At 51.0% G+C, this 22,973-nt stretch overlaps 1 protein-coding gene across 1 annotated transcript in view; it reads right to left on the bottom strand.

The window, feature by feature from the left end:
- The window catches only part of VWF (von Willebrand factor), a 133,454-nt gene extending 110,970 nt beyond the window's left edge, over positions 1-22,484 (bottom strand). Inside the window, exons 1-6 of the mRNA XM_065888271.1 lie at positions 22,255-22,484; positions 21,038-21,092; positions 19,414-19,578; positions 9,587-9,689; positions 9,097-9,305; positions 4,170-4,291 (exon numbers count right to left, since the gene is read on the bottom strand). Coding sequence (XP_065744343.1) covers positions 4,170-4,291; positions 9,097-9,305; positions 9,587-9,689; positions 19,414-19,578; positions 21,038-21,092 — 654 coding nt within the window. The 5' untranslated portion in view covers positions 22,255-22,484. The remainder of the gene's footprint in view (positions 1-4,169; positions 4,292-9,096; positions 9,306-9,586; positions 9,690-19,413; positions 19,579-21,037; positions 21,093-22,254) is intronic.
- Between the last annotated feature and the right edge of the window lie 489 nt (positions 22,485-22,973).

The following is a 22,973-nucleotide window of genomic DNA, read 5'->3' as shown; positions in this document are numbered from 1 at the left end:
AAACATTCATCCCCCGGGTATAAGTAATATGACCTGGCTCTCAGAATGAGCTGACTCCTTGCTGCCACCTTAGAAAGACAGAAAGTTCCAGAGAAGTCGGCGAATAGATTCTGGCGGCTCAAGGAAAGCTTTCCAGCCAGTGCCATCTCCCCTATGGAACACTTTGCCACTGAATACGGCTCTTGGAGCCAAAATGGCAAACCCTTGTCAATGATGCCCATTTACCAGCCCCGACTTCTGAACCCACGGACCCAGCGGGACTAAGCAGATTGTGGACAGTTCCAGAGACCGCATCAATCACCTCCCAGGAGATGTCTTTGTGCGTCCCAGCCAAGGGGGGCGCCCCGCTCGTGGGCAAACACAGCCTGATTGGCTGAGACAAAGCCCAGCCCCTCTTCTCGGGTAAACAACCTGAAACAGGAGTTCGGACCTAGGAGGAGCTTGTGCCTTGGGAGGTCTGAGTGTCTAGGGGGCCTCGGCCCAGCACTGAAAACTTGGTAACCAATTTCTTAAGCTGCTCCCAGGACACTGGTTAGTAAGAACTTCAAGGCACCCAGGAGACAAAGTGAGTAGCAAGTGGGCAGCTGGAGCCTCCAAAGGCACCTGGGAGACAAATGAGGCCTCTCTGGATTCTCTCCCAGCACCTCCCCAATGCCCCACCCCCCAGGCCCTCCCACTCTGTCTCCGGGAGACAAAGTGCCCAGCTCCCTCCTCTACTCTGCCTCTGTATCAGGTTCCCCGTTTGAAGATCCTGTCTTCACCTCCCACTTCTTCGGGGTAAATGAGAGCATTCCTTGTACCCTGAGGGTGGGAACACTTGCCTTGCACTTACTCCGCAGAGGCCTGTGTTTGCAAAATAAAGTGAGACACGCCCACGCCCTCGGTATCAGAGGCATCTACCTGCCCCCCACCCAGCTCACCAACTGACTTCCCGTCCCCTCCCCTCCACCAACCCCGCAATCCTACCCCTGCCTAGAGAACACTGAAAAGGGTGGGAGACAGCGAACCACAGCCACCTATGGAAGTGTACGTTTGGAAATAAAAGAAAGATGGAATAAAATCCCTCCGCCTCCCCTCCCTGATGCACTGGGCTCCTGGAGTGCACTCAATCCCAAATGGCCCTGGGTTACAAGAAGCCCCAGAAGAAAAGTTGACTCCTGCACTTCCCCACCCCTCCGTGTCCATGTGTGCAGGCAACATGCTCTCTTTCTAACCCCAAGCTGTGCTCAGATCGATCCCCCCCTCCAAAAGAATGGGGTTATAGCTGGGTGGAGGGGAGGAGAGAAAGAATGAGTTTTGAGCTTACGCTTAAAGTACTGTGTGTGTTTGGCCTGCTTCTCCCACTCCTACTCTCAAAGTGCGGCCACTCCAGGGGCAAACACAGACACAAAAGGAATAATAATAACAGTAACAGCTCGTACAATTGAGCCCCGCTGGGCTAAGCACTCCACACTTGTTCCCTTATCCTTACGATGGCCTCGAGGAGCAGGCACTGGTCCTGTGCCTATTTTACCTATGTGGAAACTGAGGCTTGGAGAAGGCAAGTGTCTTGCCCAGAGTTACAAAGCCGGGCAGAGTTACAAAGTGGCCCAGGGATGGGAAACACTTAATGAGCTACAAGGACAAGCGGCTGCTACTTCAAAGTTTTCCTGGAAAGAAGAGGAAACTACCCCCCTTCCCCAGGATAACACCCTCCCCCCGGGGTTAGAACTTGGTCTGCCTCTGTCAGTTGCCAGTACTGGGCTACGCTCCAGGTGACAGAGATGTTTCCGGACCAGCTGGAAAACCTAGCACCACTGAAACACTGGAAACCCAAGGAAAAGAGGCGTTAGGAATGTACTTGTTGATAAACTGGAAATTGTGTTTATGGTCCAGGCAGCTGGCTCGAGCACAACCCAGAGCGTTTTCCTGGTGCTGACGTACTCCTTGGTTCAGAAGATCAAATTTTTCCATGAAAATAGAAAGTCTGGGCAGCTAACACTGAAGCTCTCTCACGCTAAGGTAGGTCTGTGCGTGTGCAGGTGGCCGTGTGTTTTATTTAGCTACTGGAGTAGGAGAGGGCTGGAGTTTCTCTACTTACATGCAGATTTGGTCTTACAAATGAAGGATTCAGGGCTGTGATCATGGGGGTGTCCCAATCCCTAGATAAATTACCTAATTTGCATCCATCCATCCACTGAATATTTAGTGAGACTTATTATCAACCATCTCCTTAGTCCAATGCAGAGAGACACACAAAGAATTTTCGAGCTGAAAGGAACCTCAAGATTCAGGAAGCCCAGCTCCTGAAGGAAAACACAAGGGTGGAATTCACCTGGGCAGCCTGAGATGGTGCAGGCAGAACAGCAGAGGCGGTATGGGGGCGGGCGGGCGGGGCGTGAATCCTGACTCCGCAATGCCAGCTGGTGACTCCAGGCAGCTCCTTAACCCCCAGCGCCAGCGCCAGCTCTGGTTTCCTCCTCGCCCTGCGGAACCGCACAGGCCCAGGCGAGGGGCTTATGTGGCCTGTCAAGTCCCGTCATGGCGACAGTCCCGGGGATAAGCAGGGGCCGCCCTCCCCCTGCATGGCTGTGGGTTGTAGCAGCATGGTTGCTCGGGGGGTGGAAGGTAGGGAGGCGATGCCGTCAAGCAGCTGCCTCTGCGGGGGATGCTGGGTGCGGTATACGTCCCCCACGTAGACCGGGGGTTGGGTGTCATAGCAGAAGGACTCACCCACCGGGAGCTGAGGTTGTTGGCTGGTGGGGACTCACAGCCGAGTCACTCTGCAGGCATTGCCCTCAGCCCAAGGGAGCCACCCAGTCTCCTTGCCCAGAGGCAGCCAACATCCAATGACCGACTGGTCGGTGTGGGCCCCCCTGCCCCATGGGGCCAGCGCAGCTTTCAGAGCTCCTTGAAGGACCAGCTGAGGCCTCAGTTGTAACTACGTGGTATTCAGCTTCTCCCCCTGCCCAGCCCCGCCCCTCTCACTTCCTGAGAGCCTCCCTGGTCACTCGCTGCCCACAAACCTCTGCTTCCAGGGAACCTGACTCACATCACCTCCAAGTAACCCCGTTCCCCAGACAGTGAATCTCTGAGGGCAGCCTGGACAGGGCATCCATGTGCTGACGAGAGCCCAGTCGCATCTGGGGCCATGCCGCTCTCTCCTCCCTCAGCCCAGGCAGCCTGACCCCCAAAGGGGGAGAGGGAGGTCGTCCATAGAGGGAGGTCTTTCTCCACCCGCGACAGGAGGAGACAGCGTGCAGTCCTGCCCACTCCCTCCCGCCCAGACCCCCTCCTCTCCAAGTGCGATCATAAAGGGTAACCCTGAAGGGTAAAGAGCTGCTAAGTACAGGGAGAAATAGGGCCGTGTGGGGAGGGGCGGGAGAAGCCCCCATCTGCTCTGTCTCCGGACAGAAGCACACAGACAGGAGGCACGGGACCACAGAGGCAGCGAGTGGCGGAGGCAGCCACAAGCCAAGGAACTCCACGGTCCCCAGGAGCTGGAAGAGGCAGGGGGGACTCTCCCCTAGAGCCTCTGGAGGGAGCCCACCCTGCAGACACCTTGAAACCAAATTCCGACTTCTGGCCTCCAGACCCGTGAGAATACATTCCTGTGGCTGTAAGCTGCTGGGTTTGAGATAATTTGCTACTGCAGCCTCAGGAAACTATTACAACATCCAAGCTGGGGGCATCAGGACTTGCCCCTGCCTCTCCCCACCTTCCTCCCTCCCCCCAGCTTTCTTCCCTCCCCCACCAGGAGGTAACCCCCTTCCTGCTGATGTGCTGGTGAGGCCTTGCCCCATACTTGTGCTTTATAACAACCACTTATTGGGCCCTTACAAAGGAATGGTTTCCTACCCCAGAATTTCAGACAGGTGGCGGGTGATGATGGTGATATTTAGGGCTGAGAGGGCGTTGGAATGTAAAACAGAAAAGTATAGTCACTCGCGGTACCAACTCATTCGACCAGGCCCATCTTTAGAGCTCCAGGCCCAGGACAGTATTAGGATTGGCGTCAACGCGACTCTAGCCCCAGCTGGTTTTCAGGAGGAAAGGGGCCCATGGGACACGGAACAGCCAGAGGGACTCACTCCTCCCCTGGATGGAGGACCTGGGACTGCCTATCGTTCTGCCTCTTGACTCCAGAAACCCTGCAACCCCCAGCCCACATCAAGCCTGGGTGGACCCACCTTCTGCAGCTCGGAGGAGACATTGCACACGCTGCTGGGAGGGGATGCCCGCTGGCACCGCTGTTCCCCACTGCTCAGGGCCCAGGAGTTGGCAAAGTCGTAGGGGTCCGAGGTCAAGGTCCCTGTGGAGAAAGTTTCAGGAGGATGAAGCCACGGTCGTGAGACCCGGGACTTCTGAGTGAGAACTCTAGGTCTGTTGTCACCTGAATCAACTTTATTTAGATTAAAACATAGGCATCTGTGGCAGGAGTGCCCCAGCATTAACACCACAGGGCACGGGCACCCGGGTTCAGCCAGCGTCTGGTGGGGGGCGGCTGGGCGGATGGGCACAGTGAGGAAGATGCCAGGAAAGGTGATGAGGAACAGTCCACCCACTCTCGCTTCTCGGGACTTTGCTCCCTTTCCTCCTTCTGTGAGGAATGTTCTCCACCCCCTCACTACCCTGACTCTCTCAATTTATTCTTTGAGATGCAGCCCTGGAACCACTTCCTCCAGGAAGCCCTTCTGAATTAGCTCGACTCCCTGTCTCCCTCCCCAGTCTGGTTGGGTGCCCCTTCTCTGTGCTCCCTCAGCACCCTGGCCATCCCTCTATCAAAGCTCTCATCATCCTTTGTGTTAGTATCCTTTTTGCTTATATTCACCCCCCATTCAACTGTGAGCTCCTTAATTCAGGGCACAGGCTATGCCTCTTATCTCTAAACTCTTATCTGCTGGATGGTGGATACTCAACATATTTTTGCAGAATAAAGGTAAGAATGTAGCATGAACCTAAGCATCCACATCACTGCGTCCCTGGTGCTCACAGAGCATCTGTGCCCTGGTACCCACAGCAAACACGCTCCTATCAGCTACCCACAAGAGACTGTGAGGGCCTTCCGGGCCTGCATGGCCTGGTACCAAGTCAGTGCCGGATAGAACTGCTGCACCTTCATTGCAAAGGGGCTTAGTGGAGCAGCAAGGCAAGCAGTCCGTCTGCATAGCCAGATCTGGAAGAGTGAAGCACGCTTCAGGGTCAGATCATGCACTGGAAATAGAAAGTAAACTATCCCCAGAAAAAGAAAAGCAGGACTCGGAAGTATAGTGAGTTGGCCTCTGGGTGTGGTGAGCAGAAAAAAATGGCCCCCAAAGATATGTCCACTTCCTAGTCCGCAGAACCTGTGAATATTTTACAGCAAAAGATGTGATTGAATAAAGGATTGTGAGAGGAAGAGCTTATCCTGGGTTCACTGAGTGAGCCTCAAACGCAATCACATATGTCCTTATAAGAGAGGGTAAGGACTTCCCTGGTGGTCCAGAGGTTAAGACTTTGCCTTCCAATGCAGGGGGTGCAGGTTCGATCCCTGGTCATGGAGCTAAGATCCCACATGCCTCGTGCCCCAAAAAAGCAAGCAAACTAAAACAGAAGCAATATTGTAACAAATTCAATAAAGACTTTAAAAATGGTCCACATCAAAAAAAAAAATCTTAAAAAAAAAAAGAGAGGGGCAGAGGGAGATCAGACAGAGACACACACAGAGCAGGCAATGTGCAGACCGAGGCAGAAATTGAAATGATGCAGGCACAGGTCAAGGATGGCTGGCAGTGGCTGGAAGAGGCAAGGCACAGATTCTCCCCAGAGCCCCTGGAGGAAGTGTAGTCCTGTCATCAACTTGGTTTTGGACTTCTGGCCTTTTAGAATTGTGAGAGAATACATTTCTGTTGTCTTAAGCCATCAAGCTTGCAGTAGTTTGTTGGCAGCTGTAGGAAACTAATACATGGAGAAGCCAAAGGGAAGGGCACTTAAATCTGTGAAGTTTCTACTATGTGTCAGGCATTATGATAGGCATTCTCTGGGTCCTTAGTCACATGCCACACAGGCTTGCCCACCTTCTAATACACCATCTCAAGGAAGAGGCAGAGAAGAGGCTTTGTGCTATGTGGGGAAAGCCCGAGAGAGAATCAAGGCCCCCTGGTCTGGTCTCAGTTCTCCTTCGATCGCCCTGTGTGATCTTGGGCTGATCCCATAATCTCCTGAGCCTGATTCCTCATATGTAAAATGATGGGTTAGACTAGAGGACCTCTAGATCCTTTCCTGACCTTTTAGGAAGTGAAACCCTATGGGCTAAATCTGAAATGAGACATAAGGATGTCTGATAGATGGAATTACAAATCATCTCGCTTATAGAAAAATCTCTGGGAGCCAGAGTTAAAACCAGCTGGGCAGTCTCCCATGATGTCAGGAAGCAGGGTTAACTGTCGAGTCTTTGCCAACCAAAACAAAAAATTAACCCGCAGTCCTCTGAGAGTGAGTTCCAAAATATCATCAGAGCCCTGACTTTTTGCCAACATGCACCACCTTCTCCCTAGGAACATAGGTCCCATTTTTAGTTAGTATTTTTTAATTGAAGTATAGTTGATTTGCAATGTTTCAGGTGTACAGCAAAATGATTCACTTATACATATGCATATATATTCTTTTTCAGATTCTTTTCCATTATAGGTTATCACAAGATATTGAATATAACCTGTGCTATACTGTAGGTCCTTGTTGTTTATTTTCTATACAGTAGTGTGTATCTGTTAATCCCAAACCACTTTCAGTTTTTTAGATCTTAAAGCCTGGAGAAAAAGACATCTTAGGGCTGGGACTTCCATTTCTGGCAATACAGCACATTAGAAAAATCTGAAAACTCTGCCATTGCAAAGGACAAATATCCTGTTGAATCTGTGTTTAATCCCATTTTTAAAGTAGAGGGAATGACAAGGGACAAAAAAGACGGAGAAGCAGGAAAGGAGGAAGGGAAGGGAAGAAAGTTTAAGAATAGAACTGGCAAACAGGACTTGATGTTCTGACTACAGGGTATTACAGTGGGAGTGGCAATCTTGCCAACTAATGTGCTTGGGTTTTAACAGCTCCTTGCAGATTGACGGAAATGAGTCTTGGGTCTGCATGATGTTGGGAGATGGGCTTAGACCCCTTTGTGATCCTGGCAGTCTTGAAGGACTACCCCCTTCGTGAGAAAGCTAACAAGAAAAAAATTCACTCTGAGAAGTAGGAAAATAATAAGGAAGTTTATTTCCTTGGTCTGGACTCTGAATAGGAGGGGGAAAGTCCCCTCTGAGAATTTACAGTGATAGGAAAGCCCTCATTCAGCATTGAGATTCCAATTTATACTTCTTGTGAGATTCAGTAACTCCATATTAAAAAATTAGCATAAAACCCTTCTAAAGATGAGCTTACAATCCAAAATTATGCAACATAGGCAACAATCTACTTCAAGCAAGACCCAGCAGACATAAAGATAACAAGATTCAAGCTCTAAAAACTTCAGATAATAAAGTTTTTGTACAGAGGTTATAAAAGAAATATATTTTAAATTGCTGTTATAAAGAAGAAATCAAAACTTGATAAAAGAACAAGACAATAAGAAAAATAATAGAGTTGAAAAAGTGCCAGATTTACCTTCTAAAATTACAAATATAGTCAATGAAATAGAAAAGAAAGGTCAATTGATGGATAAGACATCATCTGTCAATTAGAGTTGAGAGAGAATTAGTGAACTAGAAGATAGATCTAAATGGTGATGTGCTGATAAGCCAGCTCTCTGGGGGGAAAGCAAAGCCCTGATTTGCTTGTTTCCATGGTGTAAATACTCAGCTACAGAGAACTACCTCCTGATGTCATACCCTTCTAGAGGCAGTACATATGCAGTGAGCGAATGGGGCCCAGACATCTTAGCCTGGTATGGAACATTCTGAGGGGCAGTCCTTGCTCTAGAGCTCTCCCTCTGCTCAGCTCTCCTTCCTCCCCTTCCTTTCAATATTGATCTCTAATAAACATCTTGTACCATAGATTCCACTGAGATTAAATAAATAAATAAATAATAAAACATTCTGTTGGAGCATACATAGAACAATTACAAAAGATCATGTACTAGGCCACAAATAAATCTCCCTAAATTTCTAATTTAAATCAGAAATCAATTTAGTTGCAAAAGATAGCTTTTAAAATTCTAAACATTTAAAAACTTTAAGCACATTTAATAGATTGAGAAAAAACTCAAAATGGAAATAGAAAATTCATAGAACTCGATGAAAATGAAAATATTTACCTATCAAAGTTGGTGTGATACAGCTAAGGCAGTATTTAAGGAAAGTTGATAGCCTCAAATGTACATATTGAACAATAAAAAGTTTAAGAAATCAGGGCTGGAGAAGACAGCAACAAATGATCTTACTATTCTCCAGTCCAATGAAAGGAATAATCAACTGTTTCTCTACACACTTACTTACCCCTTAACCGTAAAAAAGAAGGAGAACTTATACACAAATGTTCGGCTTTTGCCAAAGAACATCCCTACTTGAATGTTTATGTAATTGAAATTATCAGAAGAAGAATAAAGATTAGCAGTGGTTTTCACATTGTCCATACTACTTCCTGTTGCTTGTGAGCACACACACGCACGCACACCCACATAAACTAGCCTTTTTGGACAGTGTAGAGGACACCCTTTTTTTTTGGCCACACTGTGTGGCTTGCAAGATCTTAGTTCTCCAACCAGGGATCGACCCCAGGCCCCCTGCCGTGGAAGCACGGAGTCCTAACCACTGGACCACCAGGGAAGTCCCAGGACCACGCTTTATAGATTTCATCCTCAAAGTTCCAACACAGTGGCTCAGGAGGATCTGTTCAAACCATCCAGCATTTATCAACCATCTGCCATGTGGGGAATTCAAGGTTGAACAACGTCGGGTCTGAGGAGCCCCCAAGATCTGGTTTGACGGGGGGTCTAGGCAGCGAAGTAGAACACTAAGAGATAAGGCTGGTGGGATAAATTGAACTGAGGACTCGGGGAGGCTGGAACGCCAGGGGAAGAGTCATAGTGAAGACTGGTGAGCAGGACAGCACAGCCATGCGCTCGGGAAACAGTGTGCCAGAAAAGCCTACCTTCTTGAGTCTGGAAGTCATCTTCGGCAAAGATGTTAAAGTTGCCACACAGCCCACAGGTCTTGTTGAAGTGTCTGTCTGACAGCAGGACTTGGAAGTTGCCGCTGCCATCAATCCTGGCCACAAAGCCGTAGGCCTCGCTGGACAGCTTGTAGTACCCAGCCTCAGTTTCTAGGTACAGCCCTTTGGAGGTATAGGGCATGGAGACCCTGGAAGGACAGGAGGAACTCAGGAAGTGGCCTTCTCATCCATTTTCTGGATGTCCCTCCACCCTTCAACCCAACCACGCTGCAGGATTCAGACCAAGGAGCAGAGGCTGTGTGCCTAGTCCAAGTGTTGGGACACCCCCCTCTTGCACACCCTGCTCACTTCCTCTGGGCACATCTACTTCCTCTCTCTGGGTGCTGCTGCTTCATCCGAAAGACGATGGGGGAGTACAGGGGAATTATCAGGGCCCCTTCTAATTTGACATTTCTGGGCTCCGACTTACCTCTGGTCCCCCTGCAGCACGGTACCATTGACAAACACACGGATATCGAAAAATTCCCCAAGATACACAGAGAGGCTCACTCTCTTGCCATCTTGGAAGTCCCCTGAAAGAGAAAAGAATGATTTAAACTGGGTAGCAATTATTACCCAAAAAAGTGAATACATTTATTTATAATCATCATCTCTATAATCTTATCTCAGTGGAAAACTCCCCCCAAAGATCTAACAACTGGGCAACAAAAATGTCCCTAAAAATCTCATTGGCTCACTCATCTTTCCATTCATCTAAAAATAGTTATCGTGTGCCTCTGAATACATAGCCCTCTAGTAGTCTCTCATATTTCTCAAAAGAGAAATGTAAAATTCTGACCCCTTCCTTCTGGGAGTTTACAATCGAAGTATAAAGATAAAATAAGCATGAGTCGGATGCATTCTAAGGCAGTGAATCAAAGCCACAATATGGTTATTGGTGACAGGAACTCTGGGATGTGTTATTTAAAATGTTCTCTTAGAAAGGGAACCCTCCACACTGCTGTGGGAATGCAAAGTAGTTCAGCCACTGTGGAAAACATTACGAGGTTCCTCAAAAAACTAAAAATCGAGTTGCCATATGATCCAGTGATCTCACTCCTGAGCATATAACCAGACGAAACTATAATTCGAAAAGATACATGCACCCCTATGTTCATTACGCCACTATTCACAATAGCCAAGATGTGGAAGCAACCTAAATGTCCATCAACAGATGAATGGATAAAGAAGATGTGTTGTGTGTATATATATATATATATATACACAATGAAATACAACTCAGCCATAAAAAAGAGCAAAATCATGCCATTTGCAGAAACATGGATGGACCTAGAGATTATCCTACTAAGCGAACTAAGAAAGAGAAAGACAAATACCATATATCACTTACACGTGGAATCTAAAATATGACACAAATGAACCTATCTACGAAACAGAAACAGACTCACAGACATAGAGAACAGACTTGTGGTTGCCGGGGGGAGGGAGGGAAGGAAGGATTAGAAGTCTGGGATTAGCAGATGCAAACTGGTATATATAGAATGGATAAACAGCAGGGTCCTACTATAGAGCACAGGGAACTATATTCAATACCCTACGATAAACCATAATGGAAAAGAATATGAAAAGGAATACATATACATGTATAACTGAGTCAATTGGCTATACAGCAGAAGTGAACACAACATTGTAAATCAACTATACTTTGGTAAAAATTCAAAAAGAATAAATAAAATGGAGATTCGTGCGTCTCCTCACTGTACTGAATTCGCTTCTCTGGGACAGGTTTAGAGATAGCACAGGTAAAATGCCCCACTCCATGCAGGGAACTTAATAAGGACACAGATGTTGCCATTAGAGATGTCTGAATAGCCGAACACGTGATCAGATGGTCTCTTCTGTCCCCGTCGCGAGGGGCAGATGCAGAGGCAAGGGTGATGGCGGTTGACATGAAAGCCGGAAAACAGGAAGAGACATTTTTGCAGCTTAATGAAGACCTAACAACCCCACCGCTTGTCCGGAGAACAGGCGCCTGTGCTGGGCTATGGGTTTTCAAAGATAACTGAGTGGCCACAGGAGATGAGGGATCCAGAAGGAACAATGTGGTCCGCGTCTCAAGCCTTTGAGAATGAGAAGTTGATGGAAATAGGGAAGATGAGGGCAGCTGGTGAAGACAGAGATGGAAGATGGGAGAAACAGGGGTCAAGGCGTTGGGGGTGCCACGCCTTCATGATCCTGAAGAAATGGGACGGGGACCCAGGTGGAAAGGTTAAGCTTGGAAATGAGGACATGTGCCTGCTCCTGGAAGGGTCAGGGGACTGTAGCTCCAGCTCCTTAGCAAAAGACAAGGCAAGGGGTGGTGCAGTGGTTGAGAATCCGTCTGCCAAGGCAGGGGACACGGGTTCGAACCCTGGTCCGGGAGGATCCCATATGCCACGGAGCAGCTAAGCCCGTGCTCCGCAACTACTGAGACTGCGCTCCAGAGCCTGCAAGCCACAACTACTGAGTCCATGTGCCACAACTACTGAGGCCCGCGCACCTAGAGCCCGTGCTTCACAACAAGAGAAGCCACCACAATGAGAAGCCCGCGCACCTCAACAAAGAGTAGCCCCCGCTCACCGCAACTAGAGAAAGCCCGCGCGCAGCAACGAAGACCCAACACAGCCAAAAATAAATTAATTTAATTAATTTTAAAAAAAAAAGGGCTTCCCTGGTGGCGCAGTGGTTGAGAGTCCGCCTGCCGATGCAGGGGACACGGGTTCATGCCCCGGTCCGGGAAGATCCCACATGCCGTGGAGCGGCTGTGCCCGTGAGCCATGGCCACTGAGCCTGCGCGACCGGAGCCTGTTGCTCCGCAACGGGAGAGGCCACAACAGTAAGAGGCCCGCGTACCGCAAAAAAAAAAAAAAAAAAAGAGAAAAGGCAAGAATGTCTATGGAACCAAGTGCAGGAGGCTTGGAAGGTCTGTCGACGTGACGTGCAGCTGCCACGGCTGGGGCCACTGATAAAGCGAGCTAAGAAGGGTGGTCTCAGGACAGCCCAGCAGAGGTCTGGAAGGAGGTGTCCTCCAACCAGGGCTTGAGCTGGACCCAGGCTGCTGGAGGACAGCGACACCTGGTACACACACACACACACACACACACACACACACACACACAGAACCAACCAGAATGAGCCAGAAAATAGACTTGTTTCTGGTAAGACTTTAGTGAGGGCCGTGGCATGTAACTAACAAGCCCATTCTAAGAATAGAGTCTTGAATGATATACTGTTAGTAGCTCAGGGGCCATCAGGAAAGGCCCAGAGACCACCCACAGCCCACAAGCCACAATCTGCCGGGCCCCAGACCAACGCTGGCAGGGGTTAAAAGAGATGCCAACCGTGGGGAAGGGTTTTATCCTATCCCACTGAGGAGTCTTGTCCAAACTGCATTTTCACTTCCAACAGTTTTTGTAGCAAGCAAATCTTTCAAAAGTTGAACAGACTTTCTGACAGCAAGAAATTAGTCGAAGAAAAACAAAAATAAGTGATAGGACAAATACACTCAAATGTTAATGGTAGAGTCTGAGTGGTGGGTAGAGCGGTGTCCATTGTCCTAGTCTTTTCACTTTTCCGTATGTTTGAAATTTTCCATAATAAAATGCTGGAAAACGCAAACAAATGGGAGAGCCCGGCAACAGCCTTCAGTTTGCGGTCCCTCCCAGGAGCCTTCCCGGCCCCTCGACATTCACAGTGGGCCAAAGACTGAATCCCTTCCCGGCCTCTGCTGGGGCTGACCCTGACCACCACACCCCAGCCTGGAGGGAGCCCCATTCACCACCTGCCTGCTGGCAGAGGTACAATGAGCCCAAGAGGTTGGGGTCTCCTCCCGGCCACAGAACCCACCTCCTCCTCACCAGTACAATTCCTGTCCATCCCCAGGCTCAAGAGGGCTGGAGGGTTCTGCCCCTGCCTTACTAGGTAACATCACCTTGAGCTGGAGGCATCTCCCTCCTGGAAACAGGAGAGGGACCCTGGGCACCTCTCCTCAAAGGTGCTCCCTGCCCATCGTGGGGATTCAGAAAGGGTGCCTGAGAGAGCTAGGCAGCCAGCCAGGGGTGGGGCAGGAGGTGGGGTGGTGGTGTTCGCCGGAGAGTGGGTGGGGAACGCTGCCTGCAATCAGGCAGCTTGGGGTGAGCCACCATCCTGAAGTTGCTTTCAAGGCTTTCAAGGATGTAAGATCACCTCAACAGTCACTTGTTCCACAGGAAGCAGGGCTGAACAGGTGCCGTGGGGAAGCCGAGAGGTCACTACCACTATGAAGGAAGGATCTGAAGGCTGGGCCAGCCAAGACTCCAGCAGGAAGTCATTCAAAAGGGAGCCAGGAGAACGTGACAGAGCCCCGAGCCTCCCACTGTTGGGGTGCACGGGAGCCCCCATCTTTTCCAGGTAAAAGGTGTACAGCCTGACTCCACAGCCCGTGGGACCTGGATCCACCAGGTAGCTGACACTCAGTGTCACTTGCCCATCGTCACACAGCTGGTGAGTGATGACGGGACTGGGAACTCAGACCAGGGGCTGGTTTAAGCATTTGAAGGGTGGGCTCTGCATGGTCCCAGGAGCGATGGCATCGGGAAGCTGAGGAGCCTGCCAGGAGCACCCAGAGCCCAGCACTGCGTAAGGCAGCAGCCCATTGGTGGAGGTGGGGGTAGAGGTGCTGGGATCGGGACCCTCGGTGAGGACAGAACTGCAGGACCCTGTGGAATTCCACCCCCAAGGCAGGGGCAGCAAGGGGAGGTTTGGAAGGAGACTTCAGAAAAGCAAACCGTGGCAGCATGAAGGAGCTTGGAGGCCATCTAAACAAGTGGCTTTGAAACGTTTTTGCTCACATATATCCAGACAAAACTATAATTCAAAAAGATACATGCACCCCTATATTCATACCAGCACTATTCACAATAGCCAAGACATGGAAGCAACCTAAATGTCCGCCGACAGATGAATGGATAAAGAAGATGTGGCACATACATGCAATGGAATATTACTCAGCCATCAAAAAAGAATAAAATAACGCCATTTGCAGCAACATGGATGGACCTAGAGATTATCCTACTAAGCGAAGTAAGTCAGAAAGAGAAAGACTAATATCACAGGATATCGCTTATACATGGAATCTAAAATACGACACAAATGAACCTACCTAAGAAACAAACAGACTCCCAGAAACAGAGAACAGACTTGTGGTGGCCGAGGTCGGGGGAGGGAAAGATTGGGGATTTGGGGTTAGTAGATGCAAACTATTAAATACAGAGTGGCTAAACAACAAGGTCCTGTGCTGTAGAGCACAGGGAACGATATGCAACGCACTGTGATAAACTAAAGAATATGGAAAAGAATATGGAACCGTCACTTTGCTGAACGGCAGTAATTAACACAACACTGTAATTTAACTATACTTCAATAAAAAATAAAATTAAAAAAAGAACATTTTTGCGCAGCATGCGGAGTAAAAATGCCAGTAACTTCATGACCCAGCGCATGCACCATACACAGTTCACGTAACATCCCTACCCTAACCCTGTGCCAGGCGCTCTGGTACTTTCTGATGTCTTCTATTCTGTTCCACGTAATTTTTTTTCATGCTGGTTACAACCATTACATTCATTTTATGACCCATATGTTGTGAGTCAGTTTGCAAAACACTGATCTGTACTGACTCCATTCTACAGTTGGAGAAACTGAGGCCCAAGTTCACAACAGGCTTTCTCCACCTCGGCGCTATTAACACTGCGGGCCAGATACTTCTTGGTTGTGGTGGCCACTCTGTGCACATAGGATAATGAACAGCATCCCTGGCTTCTACCTATCAGATGACACTAGCCTCCACCCCACCCCCCAAGCTGTGACAATCTAAAATGTCTCTAGACACAACCAAATGCCTCTGGGGGAAAAAAAAAATCACCCTGGTTGAGAACTATTGGTTTACACAGCTAACACGGGCAGAGCCCACATCAGGGTTTTCTAACTCCAAGTGCAAACCTCCCTTTGTAACACAAAGCCACCTAACGGGGCGTCTGAGTGCTCAGGACTCAGTTAACCACTAGTGCAGGACAGAACTCTCCATCAGCCTTATGTTTTATTTGCTTCCTTCCCTCCCTGCAGAACTCAGGAGGGCATCTGACGATGTGCAGCCATTAGGAAGATGAGCCGTTAGAAAATGCCAGCGACGGACTCCCCCGGCGGTCCAGCGGTTAGGACTCCGCGCTCTCACTGCCGAGGGCCTGGGTTCAATCCCTGGTCAGGGAACTAAAAATCCCACAAGCCACGAGGTGCGGTCAAAAAAAAGAAAAGAGACTGCCGGCGAGCCCCGGGGCGGGAGGACGCTCCCACGGTCTGCAGACCTGCAGGCCCGCACTTCCTGTAACTGCCGGAAGACGGGCGAGGCATCCATCCCAGAGGCGAGCTATAGGGAAGCTCTTCCCGCGGCCCCATCTCCAGTCTGGCCTCTTGAATTCAGGAACTGAGGCCTCCCCCAGGTGAGCGAGGAGCATTCAGGGAAGCAGGGGGCAGCTGGGAGCAGAGTCAGACCCGAGTGCTTTCTCTGAGTCTAGAGTGTGGGAGTCACTACTCTGTTTCTAACAAACGCTCCATCCTCCACTCCTGTGATTCTGATGCAGGCGATCACTGTCCGAAAGCTGCACGACAGCGATCTGGAGTGACCTGGCCACATACTGATAGGGAGGCAGAGGCTCACGCTGGGGAACCTTGCTGGGTGTCCGTGGCTCTCTTGGGGCTGCTTTGGGAGCCACATCCCGCAGGGTGGCTCAGGGGCCACCAGAACTCCCGAGGTCTCTCCCGGGTCCCCCGGGTCCCCGTGCTGGCCGGCTAGGAGCCTTGACCTGGGACCCTGGATGGAGCCTGCCGGACCGGGAGCCAACATCAGAACAAGGGGCCTCGCCTTGGCACCAGGTGGCCCTTGATGCTCGGACACAAACACTTTACCCAGGATGTGAACAAGGTTCACGGGAGAGGAACGGGAATTTGCGATTTAGAAGCCAGGAAACAGGATGTCATTGGAGAACAATAGAGCAGAGACGTGTGGGAGGGCACAGCCGTGCCTGCAGGATGGAAAGGCAGCGTCCAGGGGTGCTGGGCCCCTTGGCACCTCCGGCCCCCGGAGCAGCGGTGCCAGCCCACCCTGCCGGGCTCAGCTCCTCAGATTATCCCTCTCCTGCCAATACCCCCCTCCCACCCCTAAAAAACAGAAAAAGTAGCCGCCCATGCTCTCTGATGTTAGCAGCACGATTTTGGGTGGGAATTAAACCAATCTACATTGAAATGGGATTGATCTACAGCCTGACGTAAGCCAACTACCTGCCAGAAAATTGACACTTGACAAGAGCAAATTGTAAGAAAAGGAGGACGCAGAGGGGGTATCCCACAGAGATGCTCTGAACTAGAGAGCCCTTCCATTCCTCCTTGGCCCCTGAAACCCAGAGAAGGATGGCCAGAGAGGCCAGACTTCTGACACCAACCTGCGTGGATGTGAGGCAGAGGGGTCAGTGTTACCCTGACTTTGATAGACATGCCCCCAAGTGCCCACGGTACATTTGCGACAACGTGGATGGACCTTGGAGGCGTTGTGCTAAGTGAAATAAGACAAAGAGAGACAAATGCTGTAGGATCTCACATGTGGACTCTTAAAAAGCAAGCAAAGCAAATGCACTGTGACTTTTAAGGTGGAGAAATCCACAGAAATAAACACTGGGACCACCTGAGGAGGAAGGACCTGGGGCCTTCAGCTTCCCAGGGAAGGTGAGGGGGTGCTTCTTCTCTCCATTGCTGCCTCTGAAGCAAGACGGGCTCCCAGAGTTCAGAGTTCAGGATGACTTCCTCAATTCATCATGCGCTAGGGGTGTCTCTGGTCCTTTTCATCACCCACCTGGTTACCATAGCCAAGGCCACCCTGCATCCCGCTTCTCTCCCTTTCAGAAGCATCTTGGCAAAGAACCAGTTTCTGCTGAGGCTCTACACTAGCCCCTCGTTGCCTGCTGAATCAAGAAACAAACTCCCCCATCAGATAGCAAGCCCTAGCCCCATCAGCCTGCCCCCATGACCCAGTCTTGCACTCCACTACTCCCCAGGCCTGTGCTTCTCCAACTTGGGGCCCCAAACCAGCAGCAGCAGCTGGGAACTTGTTAAGAATGCACATTTCAGGCCCCGCTCCAGATCCACTGACGTAGAAACCTTGGGCAGGTGGGAGGGATGGGGGACCCCAGCAATCTGTTTTAACCAGCCTCCAGGTGAGCCTGATGCGCGCTGGAAATAGGGAACCACGGCTCCCAGCACAAGGACCTCCCCACTGGGCTGCATGGCCCCAACACACACCCTTTCCAGAGCCTTCCCTGTGCTCCTCTGTCCCCCCCGCATGGGGTATCCTCCCGGTCCTCTCTGCCCAAGCAAGACCCCCTCCTCCAAGGTCCGGCACGGCGTGCCGTTTGTGAGGCCAGCTCTTCGGTACAGCAGAGCACCGCGCTTCCTGGATCCCCCGTTTGGTGATGACAGAGACCCCCGGGAGCTAAGGAAACAGAGATGAAAGTGACATGGTCCTTGCCCTGAGGGATTCACGGAGGAGTAGGGGAAATGGCATTGCAGTGAAGTTCAGACTACTCAAGTCACACTGGGATAGGTTTTCCAGCAGAGGCAGGGCAGGTGGGAAAAAGGCAGGGCAGGAAGGGGGTAGCCAGAGAAGCAGGAGAACCCATGCGACTTCCCTGGCAGTCCAGTGGTTAGGACTCCGCGCTTCCACTGCAGGGGCCTCGGGTTCGACCCCTGGTTGGGGAACCAGGATCCCACATGCCGTGTGGCATGGCCAAAAATTAATTAAAAAAGAAGCAGGAGAACCCAGAGCTAAGGCCAGCTGTCAGCTCACTCAGGAACCAAGCAGAGCCTCGCCCAGCGGTAGACACAGAGGGTTCTGCTCCCATCCTTCCTGACTGATGGAGTTAACAGCCCAAGATCCCTACAGCCTGCATCTCGTGTGAGGGTCTGGGTGTTGACCAAGATGCTCTCCTTGACCAGTTCTCTGGCTCCTCTGAGCCCTCTCCTCGGTTAGGTGCCCCCACGGACTCTGTCCTGGGCCTGCGTAGTCCAGCTGGGTCAGTTTAGTGAAAATTCCCTACCCTCAGTATCTGATCATACTCCTTGTAACCCACCCTGGACATCGTATCACCCCAGCCTCCCTTCAGCAAGAATCCTGTCAAGTTGGTTTAGCCAGAATTCCCCCTGATCCCGGATGTTTCCTCTTAGTCGTTTTCCACCAGCAACCCACACCCAGCTCCCTGACTATAAGTCCCCACTCGTCTTTGTTATATTCGGAGTGGGGCCCATCTCTCCCCTCTACTGCAAAACCTCCATTGCACTGGTCCGTCCTGAGTAAAGTTTTCCTCGCTCTCCTTATAACTATTGTCATGAAAAGTTTTGCTGTAACAGTGTAGGTCTGTCTGTTGCCATCTCCCCTCCACATGCCCCGCCCCACCAAGGCTAAGGACTCCGTCGCCTTTGCTGGTTTTTGCTGCATCCCTCACTCATGCACCACACACATCTCATTAATTGTTGTGAAGGTCACCAAACCACAGTGTTCCATCACTGCCTCCAGCCCCACTCCCAGCCTTGCAAAGTGCCCTCTCTTCTTAACACAGAAGGAAGGTCCTCCTTCCTGACGAGCCCAGGATGGAAAGCCAGCTCTTCCTTTATTACCCGACAGCCCTTGGGAGGATCATGCAACCTCCTTGGGCTTCAGTTCTTCATGTGTGAAGGGGGGTGACGGTACCTGCCCCTACATCTCAGAGCTGCTGCACGGGGGCAGAGATAACACGGGCATGGTACCAGCACTTTGCCAGGAACACCGGAGGTGCTCAACATCAGCTGGTAACTGAATTCCAGCAGAACATGCAACCTTCCTTCCCTTTTCTACAGGCTTTTGCTATTAAAAACCACCTTCTGAGTCATCAATCGTCTCGATGTTTCGGGGCTTCCAGAGCATCGCCTGGACCCAGAGCAACAGACTCAACCACTGGAGAAGCGCGAAGACTCTCTCCATCCACCAGGCTCCCACGGGTAGAGGCCCAGGGAGAAGCCGAGGGAATCCCCATGTCATGGAGAGGCCGTTCCCCACCATGCTCTCCGCTCAGGCACTGTCCTAAGAGTAGGAAATCCCAACCCGCAATCCCCAAGGCCCTAACCTGCCAGGGCTGAGTTATGCTGTCCCCACTCCCCACCCGCCTCTGAGTTCCTCCCCTCAGGGCCCGGACTCACCTATGAGAGAGAAGGAGTGTGCCTGGCAGTCCCCCGCCAGGAGATAACTACAGCTTCCCTCAAAGCTGTACATGCTCTCATCAAAGGTGTTGATGAAGTCACCTCCGAAGAGGCTGCATCGGGCCATCGATGACCTGCCAAGAGTGCCTTCTCCACAAAGGGCCCCTGGAGGGAAAGGCCACACGTGAGCACAGCTGGCACCACCAGCCCAAACCACTGCAGCCTGGTAGAAACGAGGCTGCGTCTGTTAGAAATTAGGCTCCGGGGAAGAACTTTCCATCCTCAACGTCAATAAAGCTGTTGCTTTCAGCCCCAAAATATGACCCAGAACTCAGCCATAATGGAGGAACTGTGTTTCAGGAAACCTATTCATTTTCATGACATATGTTCACTGATTTTCAATGTACTGCGTGCTCATTAGAGAGAATTGGGAGACTATGGAAGAGTAACAGAAAGAAATTAAAATCATCTGTAGCCGACATTCCGCAGTAACTAGAGTTGACGTTTTAGCGTTTGTCTTTTATTCTATGTTACTGTGTATAAACACTTACAGACTTCTTGCAAATTTGTCAGCATGCGGGGCGAACTGTTTATAACGTGTTTGTCTCAATATATTGTAAAGAATGTATCGCGCCGTACTTCCAAAACATTTTTGGTGGCTGCATTATACTTTGCATCTAAGTGTATTTGGTATAGGTTCTAGCATTTCCCAGTTTTCTGATATGTACGTAGATTGTACTGAGCATCCTTCTACATTAATCTACTGGTGTATCTTGAATATATTGAATTCTGAACAGATCAACCTGTGTGCGTGACACATAGGATCTGTGAAGTATTGACTCCTGCAGGGTCATATGCTATCTCCTGCCACTCTCACACTGTGTGTGTATGTGTGTGTGTGTGTTGGCAGGTGGAAACCACAGCTGTCAATCTCTAAGTTTTCTGGATCCCCTGGCACAGAACACACCTAGTAGGAAGATGCAGAGGGTATGATGAATGTACATTTTGCCCCAGACTAACCTGTGAGCAGTAGGCTGGATGCTGCTGGCCTAGTCATCTAAATGGAGACTAAGATCAGAAAAGGGTCCCCCCTGCCTTTCACAGACTCAGCATCTCAGTGCGGGAAGGAGGGCAGTGTTGTACAGTGAAGGAGAGCTGGCCTCTGATTTGGGTTCTATGTGACTTTGGAGCAGTCATTTTTCCTCTCTGACCCTCAGTCTCTGCATCGCTACTATCAGATATACACCTGTACAACTAGATGAGCTCCACAATCCATTCTAAAGCTAATAATCTCCCCAAGTCTTGGATTCCTTCTTCTCCATCCTCCATCCCCAGCATACAGGACTGTTCTGTGTGGCCCTGGTGCTTCTTAGTTCCCCAATTGGAGAAGACATTGACAGGCACCTGGTCCTTGAGAAACACAAGTCCAGGGCAGTGGGCTCTGCAGAACCTTCATAAGAGGAATTAACCAGGGAGCCAGTGACTCCGGCAGCCCCAGCATGAGCCGAACGTGGGGCTGGGCACACAGGTGGGCTCCAGACATACCTGCAGATCCCTGGCAGGGGGTGGTTCCCAATGGCCCTGAGGCAGGAGTGAAGAGTGGCAGCAGCACCTTTGTACCTACCTGGCAAGGTGAGGGCCAGAGCAAGCAGCAACCTCGTGAGCCTGGCAGGGATCATCTGAGGAGAAGCAGGAGAGTTGAGCTCGCGATCACTGGCCACACAGGTGGCTGCTACGTGCTCCTGGCCATGCATGAAGTAGGGAGAATTTTTTTCAAGCAAGAGAAGAGAATCACTCTCATTTGCCCCTTAAACATGGACAGCTGGTCCCCAAAATAGCCTGTGGCCAGGCCCAAGAGTAACAATCACTGTGATCCAGGACCCCGGGCATCCTTCCCCGAACAGTGGTCCCTGCTGCTCACAGAGAGGAAAGCCCTGCCTTGGCCTCCACCCGCTCCCAGGTGTCATCCCCTGAGCTCCTGCGGCCGCTCAGAGCCGGGGGCACCTCATTCCCTCCTCCTCTTCATCCTTTCATGCTCGGCAGCAAACTGGGGAGTAGGAACTGTCTTGCTTCTGCTCCTACCATGGGCACCAGGCTTTGAGAACACTCAGGAACCAGGCTTTCTGGGCAATCACCCACAATGTACACCAACTCCTCTCTCATCCCCACCCCAGCACCTAGCACAGTGCCCAGCACCCAGGAGGTGTTCAGGCAACATTTGCTGAATTGATCTGATAAATAGACAGGAGTCCAGCAAGCCTGGGTGGTGGGCAAGTTTCCCTGTGGTGTGGCCGCCCCAGAAAAGGACAACTGACCCTGGCTGGCACAGCATACTCCGAGTGCCTTAGGGCCCCAGCCACAGCTCCCTCCTCTGGAAAAGCAGCAAAATTAAGTGCAGAGTCTGTCACCTGAGATTCCCTGGGGGTGGGGAGCTCCTTTACCGCCCACTGCCCCATCCAGCCAAACAAGGGAGAGGAAAACCCCATCCATGATGTATCTGTGGAAGGAACACTCTAATGTCTGATATGGCCAAGGCTTGGTCTTGGAGCAGGTGCCCAACACACAGGTACATCAGGCTGCTTCCAGAAGGTACCCAGAGGTGAGGGCAGAGCTCATTCCTGTCCCATCTGGTCAAGTATTACAAGCAGTAAAGCCCAGGCAGTAGCGTAAGCAGCCCCAGGACCTCCAGAGGCAAGTGGAGAAGGTAGCGTTAGAGGGTCCCTGGCTGTGAATCACCCTCCAAGCTAGTCCAGGGATGGAGAACCCCAGCTCCCCAGCGGTGAGGATCAGTCCTGCATCTTCCTCCCACTATGAGCCAGCCCTCTTCCCCAAAGACCATACCTTCCCCTGCAAATGGGGACTGTGGGTGACCCCAAGGTCCTTCGGGAAACTCAGCCTCCGCAGTGGTGCCACCAGACCTAGGCCATGCTCTCCAGGACCTTCTGTGGCTTGGGACTGTCTTGCTGGTCAGTGACCCCCGTGCTGTGGACACCCTGGGCCGAGGGGAGATAAAGCCCAAGCTGTGACGTCCGTCAGCCCCCGCTTTCCCACCACAATAGCTGTGAGCTGCCACCACAGGGGACAGGCGTCCTCCTAATGACCGAGAGGAAACAATGAACGGAAACGGTATTAGAAACACCTCCAAGGCGATAAGGCTTTGAACGCTTTGGTGGGAGGCTTCCTAGCAGCTGCCCTAATGAGCTGCCTGGCCCTCCTGGCGCCCCTACACAGGCGCGGGTCCCCCCTCAGACAGTGCCCCACAGACGGCAGGACCAGGAAGGCTGGCTGTCCGGGGCAGGCCAGTGCAGGCCAGGGAAGAATCCAGACTGGAGCAACTGAACTTTTGGAACCGGTTTCCAGGGCCAGACTCCAGGGAAGTTTGGAAAAACACCTCAGCCTGAGCCAATTTAGCAGCCGTGTTTAGAGGAAGGAGAGAGCTGATGCATCCTGTCCCGCTAGGTGTGAGTGATCCGGTTCCAGCCCTGATGGGAACTGTCAGTGTGGGTCCTGGCCCAGAGAATGGACAAGTTAAAGATGAGGGGCCTGGTCACTACTCCAGG

The sequence above is a fragment of the Phocoena phocoena genome, chromosome 11 (assembly GCF_963924675.1).
Source record: "Phocoena phocoena chromosome 11, mPhoPho1.1, whole genome shotgun sequence".
Taxonomy (NCBI): Eukaryota; Metazoa; Chordata; class Mammalia; order Artiodactyla; family Phocoenidae; genus Phocoena; species Phocoena phocoena.
The sequence above is the reverse complement of the archived record's forward strand: the minus strand, read 5'-3'. Positions and strand labels throughout refer to the sequence as shown.